General features: G+C 33.6%; 1 protein-coding gene across 1 annotated transcript in view; it reads right to left on the bottom strand.

Moving 5' to 3' along the window:
- The window catches only part of LOC144450641 (uncharacterized), a 166,898-nt gene that overhangs the window by 7,749 nt on the left and 145,699 nt on the right, over positions 1–13,450 (bottom strand). The window contains exons 39-41 of the mRNA XM_078141285.1: positions 8,186–8,248; positions 3,776–3,988; positions 1,697–1,812 (exon numbers count right to left, since the gene is read on the bottom strand). Coding sequence (XP_077997411.1) covers positions 1,697–1,812; positions 3,776–3,988; positions 8,186–8,248 — 392 coding nt within the window. The remainder of the gene's footprint in view (positions 1–1,696; positions 1,813–3,775; positions 3,989–8,185; positions 8,249–13,450) is intronic.

Here is a 13,450-nt window from a genome sequence, read left to right as displayed (position 1 = left end):
TACAAAGATTGAGACATTCACAATGTATTACATACAAATACTGATACAAAGATTGAGACATTCACAATGTATTATATACACATACTGATACAAAGATTGAGACATTCACAATGTATTACATACAAATACTGATACAAAGATTGAGACATTCACAATGTATTATATACACATACTGATACAAAGATTGAGACATTCACAATGTATTACATACAAATACTGATACAAAGATTGAGACATTCACAATGTATTATATACACATACTGATACAAAGATTGAGACATTCACAATGTATTACATACAAATACTGATACAAAGATTGAGACATTCACAATGTATTATATACACATACTGATACAAAGATTGAGACATTCACAATGTATTATATACACATACTGATACAAAGATTGAGACATTCACAATGTATTATATACACATACTGATACAAAGATTGAGACATTCACAATGTATTATATACACATACTGATACAAAGATTGAGACATTCACAATGTATTATATACACATACTGATACAAAGATTGAGACATTCACAATGTATTATATACACATACTGATACAAAGATTGAGACATTCACAATGTATTATATACACATACTGATACAAAGATTGAGACATTCACAATGTATTATATACACATACTGATACAAAGATTGAGACATTCACAATGTATTATATACACATACTGATACAAAGATTGAGACATTCACAATGTATTATATACAAATACTGATACAAAGATTGAGACATTCACAATGTATTATATACACATACTGATACAAAGATTGAGACATTCACAATGTGTTATATACACATACTGATACAAAGATTGAGACATTCACAATGTATTATATACAAATACTGATACAAAGATTGAGACATTCACAATGTATTATATACACATACTGATACAAAGATTGAGACATTCACAATGTATTATATACACATACTGATATAAAGATTGAGACATTCACAATGTGTTATATACACATACTGATACAAAGATTGAGACATTCACAATGTATTATATACAAATACTGATACAAAGATTGAGACATTCACAATGTATTATATACAAATACTGATACAAAGATTGAGACATTCACAATGTATTACATACACATACTGATACAAAGATTGAGACATTCACAATGTATTATATACACATACTGATACAAAGATTGAGACATTCACAATGTATTATATACACATACTGATACAAAGATTGAGACATTCACAATGTATTATATACACATACTGATACAAAGATTGAGACATTCACAATGTATTATATACACATACTGATACAAAGATTGAGACATTCACAATGTATTATATACACATACTGATACAAAGATTGAGACATTCACAATGTATTATATACACATACTGATACAAAGATTGAGACATTCACAATGTATTATATACACATACTGATACAAAGATTGAGACATTCACAATGTATTATATACAAATACTGATACAAAGATTGAGACATTCACCCAACCATGTGTTCCAACAGATTAAATACATACACAACATAAGAGGCACTTTATCAAAGAGTAATGAATTCTACTACATACAAGCCAAGATGTATGCATTTGACAAGAAAACATGGGATTCATATTTAGGTGTACATCAGTACAATACTGTTATTTGCATGATTTACCACTATACTCACCATGCTGAGTCTGTCATTACATCTTTACCATCAAATGAATAGATATGTACTCTTTCATTGAATTGACCACCTCCATTTCCAAACAAATCATTCCAACTTGAGAACAATAATTCACTCTGTAGGAAAAATAACAATATCGCCAATGGTGTTGTAGCACAACTGTACAGTTTTTAAAAATGTTTATCCATATGCTAGTCCATGCTAACAATAGGTGTTCATTTGCTGAATGACTATCCAGTTGTCTATCCAACCATGTTGCTATCTTTGCAAAATATGTGATCATTTGGCTGTTGCTATGGGTGTGGTCATGTTGTTAGATATATTTGCATACATTTTTGAATGTTTTTGTTCACTTGTGTATGAATTCCTGATATCATCTTTGCAATATACGTGATCATTTGGCTGTTGCTATGGGCGTGGTCTTGTTGCTAGGAATATTTGCATACATTGTTAAATGTTTATTCATTTGTCTTTCAATTCCTGTTGTTATCCTTGCAAAATACGACATCATTTCGCTATTGCTATGGGCGTGGTCTTGTTGCTAGGCAAATTTACATACATTTTTTGAATGTTTATTCAATTGTCTATTAATCCCCGTTGTTACCTTCGCAATATATGTGCTCATTTGGCTGTTGCTATGGGCGTGGTCATGGTTGCTAGGGTATTTGCATACATTTTTTGAATATTTACTCACTTGCCTACCAGATGATGTTGTTATTTGACCAAAATATACTGCCATTTGGTTGTTGCTAAGGGTGTGGTCATGGTTGCTAGGGCCAATTTTGTCAAAATTTGAAAAAGTCATGTAGAATGACATAGTCTCCACTATGATTGGGTTTTAAGGAACCGGCAGTTTATGTTGTCATTTTCTTGATATCACTACTCTGATCGCAGCAACGCTTATGAACCTAAATCAAACAGACTTAGATATGTTGTGTTTGCTCGTTGGACATGGAACACGCCTACTCATGTTGTGTCTCCTCGTTGGACATGGGACATGCCTACTCTTCAAGATGACATGATGGAATAAACCATTCAACAATAAAGGATGGGTTGGGTATGGGGGAGGGGGGACCTGCTCAAGCATGTCTGAGTTATGGCTTTGGACATGAAAACTGTGCCAACAAAATCACTGCCAGGCAGCCATATCGGATTGTATCACGACGAAAATGCATATGTCCTAATACCAACAGCATGTCTGAGTCATGGCTTTGGACATGGAAAATTCACAAACAAAATGGCTACCAGGCAGCCATATTGGATTGTATCATGACGAAAATGGATACGCACATGTATGTTGTAGCACACTGTCCTAATACCAACTTTGAATGAGATCTGTTCAAGCATGTCAGAGTTATGGCTTTGGACATGGAAAATTCGCAAACAAAATGGCTGCTAGGTGGCCATATTGGATCGTATCATGACAACAATGAATATGCACATGTATGTCATAGAACACTGTCCTAATACCAACTTTGAATGAGATCTGTTCAAGCATGTCTAAGTTATGGCTTTGGACAGGGAAAATTCGCAAACAAAATGGCTGCTAGGCGGCCATATTGGATCGTATCATGGAACAAATTGACGTGCATATGTATGCCATAGTATGTTGCCCCTGTACCAGGTTTGAAAAAAATCGGTCCAGGCATCTCCAAGAAACGGTTCTGGAGGGACGGACGGAACCCACTCCATAAGTCCCCGTCCCGGACTTCGTCCGGCGGGGACTAATAAGATGACTTTACTAGTAATTTTAGAGATAAGGAGATGACTTTACTGGTAATTATAGAGATAGGGAGATGAATTTACTAGTAATTATAGAGATAAGGATATGACTTTATGTGCTTTAGTGTATTCATATCATAAATGTATACCTATATACATACAAACAAGTCTTCTCTAAATTTGCTTACATCAAAATTGACTAAAGTGTCTTGAGTGTAATATTGAAATTACCACTTTAAAGTTTAAGTTAATACAGTTGTAACTTTAAGTTAATACAGTTGTAACTTTAAGTTAATACAGTTGTAACTTTAAGTTAATACAGTTGTAACTTTTTGGAATATATAAATTATAACTTACATTAGCATTTACGACTACTGCATCTCTGTCTTCTTTCCTGACGACAGATTTTAAATCTTGAACTTTAGATGACAAGAAAGCTCTGTAGGTTCCTGTCAGACCTGCTTCTGCAGCTTGTCTAAAACACAGGAAGTCAGCACCACGTATACCTCCCATACTACCTGGTCCAGCCATGTATCCAGATACAGGGTAATTTAATGCATACATATGAAGCTGATAAAGAGACAATACAGATTCAATAGTGAGTTATGTATCTATTTGGTATTTGTTAGTTTGTGCATAGACCCTCCACAGAGGGTCTATGGTTTGTGAGCTTACCAAAACAGTAATAAAAGGCTATGCACAACAAGCTTTCATTGAAGACACACTCCATCCCCACCCCCACTTGGTGTGTTGTACAGCAACGTTATAGTGCAAATTTGAATGGTGTCTCTAGATTCAAAACTTCATAATTCATTGACCAATTTGCTATTTGACCTTGAATATGGAGGTCAAAGTCAAAGGTCAAGATATTAAAAGAAAGCTCATCTTTGGGGTATAGATATTTAAATGGAGTCTTTGTGTATTCAACTTCTTGACTTAATTATAGACCCTCCACCAACAGTGGTTTAGGGTCTATGACTTAATGTAGAAAGAAAAGGAAACAATTTCAGTAATTTCAGGTTGAAAAGGTGATGGTCTCATTAGCAAACTCATCATTGATAATGTGAGGGTAGACAAATGAATGGTGTCAAATGTATCAACATTTTGGAGATAACACAACAGGCAAAAATATGGTCACCATTTTGTAACAGGTCAAAGGTCATCAAATTAAGTGACTTGCATATGCCTAACCACAGGGTAAAGGACCAATGATCAATTTTGTACTCGCGATTTTCCGGATTTCTAATGTTATTTTCTGTATATTTCAAATAAAGTTTTAAATACTGTTTCCTCTTACTGTTTTTTTCTATTTCCTACCTGATATCAATGTCTTATCTGAGTTTATCAGCTTTGCATTAATTAGCTTGCTAGAACAAACTCACTATTTGCCGAAATTAACGCATTATGCCGTGAGTGTAAACATCTACTGATCCGACTAAATGGTAATACACGGAAAGGGGTGAAACTCCAAAGGGACGTGTCCAGAGGACATCCGTAAATCACCCTGCCACTTAATTTATTCATGAATTCACAAAACAACAGGAAATAAACAAATGGTAAAATCATGCATATGTTATTATCATGCATATTGTTATTTCATTCTCAAATTAAAAAGCCGACGTATTTGAAGAAATGCTTGCGAAGACAGTTTTGACACGATTGAAAACCAAAAACGTCTGTCGCCTGGACAAAACAGTGTGTCGTTCATTAGGATCATGGATGTAGGATTGACATATTAAAAAGCCAACGTTGTCCAAGAAATGCTTGCCCGATAGATATTCACGATTGAAAACCAAAAATGTCTATCGTGAAAAATGTAGCATTGATGATATATTTAAAAGCCGACGTAATCGAAAAAATACTTGCATGATAGATATTCACGATTGAAAACCAAAAATGTCTCCAAAATGTAACCCGTGCAGCGCAGCACGATCGAAAATAAATAGAAAGTCGCGTCGTTTGGTACATGTTAGGACTTTTGGTTTTTATTAAATAGTGCGAAAACGTCACAAAAACGAGGAAAATGTAGGACGAAACTCAAAAATGAAAAAAGTATTGACTTCTGTGCAGTGTTTCATGAGTATAATTTACCCTTTTCTCCTTCCTTATGTCCCAACATTTGCTACGAAGCGAAGATAGCATTGACAGAATGCGAGTTTATTCTCAGAGAATCCTGGGTAATTTGTTTACAAGTTAGGCACATATCGCCAGTAATAAACAACTCAGGGGTCAAAGGTTTCAACTTCCGACTTCCTGCTTTACGGATGTCATCGGGACATCGTCAGTGTGTTGGCCGGGTTTCGTGTTAGGGCACTTACAGACAAGCTTCAATGCTGTAACTTCATCAATGCTTCCCTTCATTTGTACTTTAAGGATTTCTGGTTGTGGAATTACCATTGGACCGTTTGAAAGTTGATTTCTTTGCAAATTTCTGGACACGTCCCTTTGGAGTTTCACCCCTTTCCGTGTATTACCATTTAGTCGGATCAGTAGATGTTTACACTCACGGCATAATGCGTTAATTTTGGCAAATAGTGAGTTTGTTCTAGCAAGCTAATTAATGCAAAGCTGATAAACTCAGATAAGACATTGATATCAGGTAGGAAATAGAAAAAAACAGTAAGAGGAAACAGTATTTAAAACTTTATTTGAAATATACAGAAAATAACATTAGAAATCCGGAAAATCGCGAGTACAAAATTGATCATTGGTCCTTTACCCTGTGGCCTAACATAGTCAAACCCAAGTCATGATTAAAATATTATCATCACTTGAAATGTTTCATTCAAAAAGCTATGAAGATAACACAAATTTGGCTATTTGCCCTTGAAGAAGCCTTTCAAGGTCAATGGTCAATGTCTTAAAAGAAAGCTCATATTTGATAATATGGGTATAGGCCCTGGAATGGGGTTACTACATATAATACATCCAAAGTTAAGATGTACGTTGTAAAATTTAACAACAAATATGACTGCCATTCGGTCAAATTCAAAATATTACTTCAGACATCACACCCTGGACAAATGGAGCCTGTTACAAACAGGGAAAGTAAACACATGAATTGGATTAATAACACTTGGCACATCATGTTGTGTTGAACAAGTGCTAACAGTCCTTGGGGCATCGCAGTAACATGATGCATCACATGTAACGCATCGCAGTAACATGATGCATTGCAGTAACATGATGCATCGCAGTAACATGATGCATCACATGTAACGCATCGCAGTAAACATGATGCATTGCAGTAACATGATGCATCGCAATAACATGTAAACGAATGATAAGCCCAATGTAGTTGATTAGGGCCTACAGTACAACACGGTTCGTACACTTAAAGCAAAACAAAATTCCAGGACTTTCCAGGGGTTTTTTGTCAGTTTTCCAGGGTTATTCGTATTGATTTTGGCCATTTTCAAGGGCTATTGACCACTAAAGTATATTTTTTGATGACATCTAATTGTCTGATGTGGAAGAGAAGAAATTACAAGGGTTCCCATAATATGTCACAAAACATTTTAAAGACAATCGACACTAAGCAAGACGTTCGTTTCAAAACCAAATTTTCACACTAAGATTAAACGGAGAAACCACTGTCCTATCCCCTAAGTAGTTGTTTCGTCAAGCTGGTGCATTGATCGTGTAAGATTTGAGTCTCAGCATTCATTTAGTCTAATTCAGACATATCCAGAAAACAAAATTAAAAAGTTAAGTTTGTCCTCATTATTGTACAGTTTGATGTGACTAGATTTAGAGGTCACCAAAAGAAATTGTTTTCTTCAAAATTTTGAATAAAAACGTCATTTACATAACGAAATTTTGCATTATGAATAACTGAATACATTCAGCCCTTGCTTCTCGATGTTTATGCACGGATGCAACATGTCGTGGAACATTGCGATTTCTCAACTCAACTTGACCATTTAGGTATGTTACTGTACTGTACTGACAAACATAAAAAAGTAGTTTATTCTTTTAGAACATGTAAAACAAATGTGCATTTATCGATGACATAAAAGTCAAAACCTTACTTCCACAACCCGGAAATTGAACTGAGCGTGAGCTTGTAGTATGTCGACTCGTGTGCCAAACTTGTAACAATTTCTAATCGTGGTTGGTGATTGGGCTGGTGATGCTTTGATACTTGCTACAATGTTACGGTAATCTTGCCAACAGACCTAATGTTACTCCCTGAACTGTTACAATATTATGTCGCTGAAATGACGACTGGACTCGGAGTAGCAATAGGCAAGATCGCAACAAAGATTGCGGCGCCCATTCAACTACACATAGGCACGGTCTGAGGGCAAAGTGTCTCATGGAATGATCGGTTGACTGTCTGGGTTTAATCAGCGTGAATCACCATGGTGGTGAAAGACTTTGAATATATTTTCGCCATTTCACATTTATGAGACTCAGTGTAGTGAATCATATGAATGGGTGTCTAAAGCACAGACATGTCGATTGTCAATATTAATTGATCACGATCATTTTCCAGAGTTTTCAAGGGATGGGGAGCATTTTTCCAAAGTTTTCAAGGGTTTTACAGGGAGGGTTTGAAATTCCAGGGTTTTCCAGGACTGTGCAAACCCTTGTACAAGGATATTCTAGTACAATTATGCAGTAGATATCAGTATATACAAAATAGCCCTTTTAGTGATGCTCACAAGGACTGAGAGAGTTTAGGCCATTTGTACCTTTGGTCAGTATGTAATGTACCCTCTTAACAGATATACCAATGAGGAGACAATGTTTGTTATGACTCACCTTATTACTATCTTCAACAATAGTTCTAGTAGGAGTAGGTGCCGTTGATGGACTTGGTAACACCTAAAATTGTAATAGTATAAATATTAGTTAACTTCGATGGACTTGGTAACAGCTAAAATTGTAATAGTATAAATATTAGTTAACATTGATGGACTTGGTAACAGCTAAAATTGTAATAGTATAAATATTAGTTAACTTTGATGGACTTGGTAACAGCTAAAATTGTAATAGTATAAATATTAGTTAACATTGATGGACTTGGTAACAGCTAAAATTGTAATAGTATAAATATTAGTTAACTTTGATGGACTTGGTAACAGCTAAAATTGTAATAGTATAAATATTAGTTAACATTGATGGACTTGGTAACAGCTAAAATTGTAATAGTATAAATATTAGTTAACTTTGATGGACTTGGTAACAGCTAAAATTGTAATAGTATAAATATTAGTTAACTTTGATGGACTTGGTAACAGCTAAAATTGTAATAGTATAAATATTAGTTAACTTTGATGGACTTGGTAACAGCTAAAATTGTAATAGTATAAATATTAGTTAACATTGATGGACTTGGTAACAGCTAAAATTGTAATAGTATAAATATTAGTTAACTTTGATGGACTTGGTAACACCTAAAATTGTAATAGTTTAAATATTAGTTAACTTTCATGGACTTGGTAACAGCTAAAATTGTAATAGTATAAATATTAGTTAACTTTGATGGACTTGGTAACAGCTAAAATTGTAATAGTATAAATATTAGTTAACTTTGATGGACTTGGAAACAACTAAAATTGTAATAGTTTAAATGCTAGTTAACTTTGATGGACTTGGTAACAGCTAAAATTGTAATAGTATAAATATTAGTTAACATTGATGGACTTGGTAACACCTAAAATTGTAATAGTTTAAATATTAGTTAACATTGATGGACTTGGTAACAGCTAAAATTGTAATAGTATAAATATTAGTTAACTTTGATGGACTTGGTAACAGCTAAAATTGTAATAGTATAAATATTAGTTAACTTTGATGGACTTGGTAACAGCTAAAATTGTAATAGTATAAATATTAGTTAACTTTGATGGACTTGGTAACAGCTAAAATTGTAATAGTATAAATATTAGTTAACTTTGATGGACTTGGTAACACCTAAAATTGTAATAGTTTAAATGCTAGTTAACTTTGATGGACTTGGTAACAGCTAAAATTGTAATAGTATAAATATTAGTTAACTTTGATGGACTTGGAAACAGCTAAAATTGTAATAGTTTAAATGCTAGTTAACTTTGATGGACTTGGTAACAGCTAAAATTGTAATAGTTTAAATGCTAGTTAACTTTGATGGACTTGGTAACACCTAAAATTGTAATAGTTTAAATGCTAGTTAACTTTGATGGACTTGGAAACAGCTAAAATTGTAATAGTTTAAATGCTAGTTAACATTGATGGACTTGGTAACAGCTAAAATTGTAATAGTATAAATATTAGTTAACTTTGATGGACTTGGTAACACCTAAAATTGTAATAGTTTAAATGCTAGTTAACTTTGATGGACTTGGTAACAGCTAAAATTGTAATAGTTTAAATGCTAGTTAACTTTGATGGACTTGGTAACACCTAAAATTGTAATAGTTTAAATATTAGTTAACTTTGATGGACTTGGTAACAGCTAAAATTGTAATAGTTTAAATGTTAGTTAACTTTGATGGACTTGGTAACAGCTAAAATTGTAATAGTTTAAATATTAGTTAACATTGATGGACTTGGTAACAGCTAAAATTGTAATAGTATAAATATTAGTTAACTTTGATGGACTTGGTAACACCTAAAATTGTAATAGTTTAAATGTTAGTTAACTTTGATGGACTTGGTAACAGCTAAAATTGTAATAGTATAAATATTAGTTAACTTTGATGGACTTGGTAACAGCTAAAATTGTAATAGTATAAATATTAGTTAACTTTGATGGACTTGGTAACACCTAAAATTGTAATAGTTTAAATGTTAGTTAACTTTGATGGACTTGGTAACAGCTAAAATTGTAATAGTATAAATATTAGTTAACTTTGATGGACTTGGTAACAGCTAAAATTGTAATAGTATAAATATTAGTTAACTTTGATGGACTTGGTAACAGCTAAAATTGTAATAGTATAAATATTAGTTAACTTTGATGGACTTGGTAACACCTAAAATTGTAATAGTTTAAATGCTAGTTAACTTTGATGGACTTGGAAACAGCTAAAATTGTAATAGTATAAATATTAGTTAACTTTGATGGACTTGGTAACACCTAAAATTGTAATAGTTTAAATGCTAGTTAACTTTGATGGACTTGGTAACAGCTAAAATTGTAATAGTATAAATATTAGTTAACTTTGATGGACTTGGTAACACCTAAAATTGTAATAGTTTAAATGCTAGTTAACTTTGATGGACTTGGTAACAGCTAAAATTGTAATAGTATAAATATTAGTTAACTTTGATGGACTTGGTAACACCTAAAATTGTAATAGTATAAATATTAGTTAACTTTGATGGACTTGGTAACACCTAAAATTGTAATAGTTTAAATGCTAGTTAACTTTGATGGACTTGGTAACACCTAAAATTGTAATAGTTTAAATGCTAGTTAACTTTGATGGACTTGGTAACAGCTAAAATTGTAATAGTATAAATATTAGTTAACTTTGATGGACTTGGTAACAGCTAAAATTGTAATAGTTTAAATGCTAGTTAACATTGATGGACTTGGTAACAGCTAAAATTGTAATAGTTTAAATGCTAGTTAAGGTGGCGGTAAAGGCTAGGGCATCAGTTGAATTTGTATATAAAAACTTCATAAAAACCTTGAAGCAGTCACTAGAAACTACTTTTCACACACAAAAAAATCCATTCATTGTTAGAGGCACTATACACGGATTAAAAGAGTTTTCTGTGTAGCTAGGGGGTTTGATACACCATCTATGAGGGAAATGAAAAATTCATCCATGCCTATATGTAAAGTCTAAAGACTTTCGAAACGATGGTGTAAAAATAATTTGACAGCATTTCGAAACACCACCTTAAAACAATTTGCAAATGAAACTGTCATCGCATATGAAAACAAGCGACATATCGGTCAGAATAGCTCCGCTCTTCTTTTTAATTTTATTTTTTATTTTGGTGACATGAAGAAGTGGTTCAGTTGTTCAGCTCTTCACTATGCAGTTTTGTTTTAGCGATGTAATAAAGTGGTTAGTGGTTTCATATGATGTCTCACTATAAAACACATTTTACACAGAAGTTGGTAATGTATTGTACTTTTATACCATAGTCACCATTTTATTAAAAAAATTCTACGGGTATGAAAAATTACACAAAATCTCAGAAAAATAATGACTGGGGAAATGCACACAAGAAAAAGAAAAAAAGAGGATTTTTGAGGTTGGCTATAAATAATTCCAGTGTTTTACAGCTTTAACCCTGGACAATTTTAATGATGAATGAAATAAACTAGGGATCTAAAATAATTTTGAGGCAATTCGAATTTCAATTTTCTAACAAATTTACCAAGTCAACAACATTCAACTTGTACTAGTTGTAGTAGACATAACATCGTCTGATATTTTAATTTACGGAGTGTCTCGTGACCGGCACCTGTCAGCAGACTCGGCCAATTTTTTTTCATCATTCCATTGTATTTAAACCTTGTACTTGACATTTCGCAATATTTATAATTCTCAACAAAATACCTCAACATGCCTCACCCCGCTCGTAATCAAAGCAGTCCTGGTATGATCACTGACTAGTCGTGCTTGCATACGGAGTAATCCGGGACTTGATACTGACAATTGTCCCTACTATTTGTTTAGAGTCAAGTCAGTAATATAGACTTGTGCACCGCCTGTAAGCAGGGCTAACCACTGACATGACCAGAGAGAACCTTTTCGGATTTACATGTAAAATGGGGAAAGATACGAAAAACATAATGCAAAGTCGACGTCTGAAGCCAAATTAAAGTTGTAATTATTTTTACTTGCCAAATATTTGCATTTTGGAAATGGCAAGACACGTTCATGTCGTTTAACTTTACACTGTCGGCCAATAAACAAAGTTTGGTCAATTCACAGTCTGCAGTGAGACTGCTCTTGCATAACTTCACTCCAAATTGCACGACAATATAGAATTAATCACAAGTTACATGTTATCTAAAAACATCAAACTTTTATAGTGGGTCTGAAGTGTAACTTAGTGAGTACCAAGAACTCCCTCGTTGATGCTTGCTGGGGAAAATCGCCTGGTCAAACAAGGTCAGCTTCAGCTTCCGGGTCAAATCAGTCGTTTTCTACCGAAAATTCTTGAACGGACCCGTTACACAACGATCCTACTAAATTTACTTGCCATAGTTATTTAAAACACATAAAAATCCATCTTTTTGTGAAATTTGTAAAACTTTCCGGTCCGTATTAAGGAAACTATGAGCGAAAAAACTGGGTTGAAATTTCAGGGCCTCAAGTATGCGTCCCGTATTCGTCGGAAAATCGGTATTCCTAAATGTAATTCCAAAATCTAGTGAAAGTTACGGCGAGTTGAAAATACCCAAAAATAAGGCCCGTGCGCAGCCATTCAAAGAGTAATGGTCGCAATCTAAAGGATAGATGTATGCAAATGAGGATATTGCAGACTGGCTGATTATGTAGAAGGGGTGCAGAATTTGGATTTGAAGTTTACAACCCTGTTTCGAACAAACACTTGTCATTTGGGCGCACAATGCGTAGAATTATGACTATAGCACATATTACATTGCTTGTTTGACGTCAATAGTGTCTTTTGAAAAGTGGCAGTTTACTTAAAGTCTCATGGACTGATTTCCAATATGGCGTCGGTCATAATGCTCATTAACATATTAATTTTTTTTTCAAATTACAAATAAAAAATCATCAAAAATAGAAAAGAAGACGTGCTGACTTGAAATTAACAAATCTGAGTAAGCTACCCTCTGTGCATCAACACACCAGATATCAAAGCAATCTGACAAGTAGTATTTGAGGAGATGATGAAAATATCATTTTTGAAAAAAAAAATCATAAAAAATTGAAAATGGCACAGATCAACTTGGCATGAACAAATCTGAATAGCTTCCCCCAATGGAACATGCACACCAAATATCGAAGTATTCTGGCTGTCACTTTCGGAAAAGATGATGAAAATAAAAAAAGGACACCTATGATTCACCTATACCTCTATACTCTATACCCACCTATACCTAAAGCTACG

Source organism: Glandiceps talaboti, chromosome 20 (genome assembly GCF_964340395.1).
Source record: "Glandiceps talaboti chromosome 20, keGlaTala1.1, whole genome shotgun sequence".
In the NCBI taxonomy this organism is placed as follows: Eukaryota; Metazoa; Hemichordata; class Enteropneusta; family Spengelidae; genus Glandiceps; species Glandiceps talaboti.
Note: the sequence above shows the minus strand (reverse complement) of the source record. Positions and strands in the feature narration are given on the sequence as shown.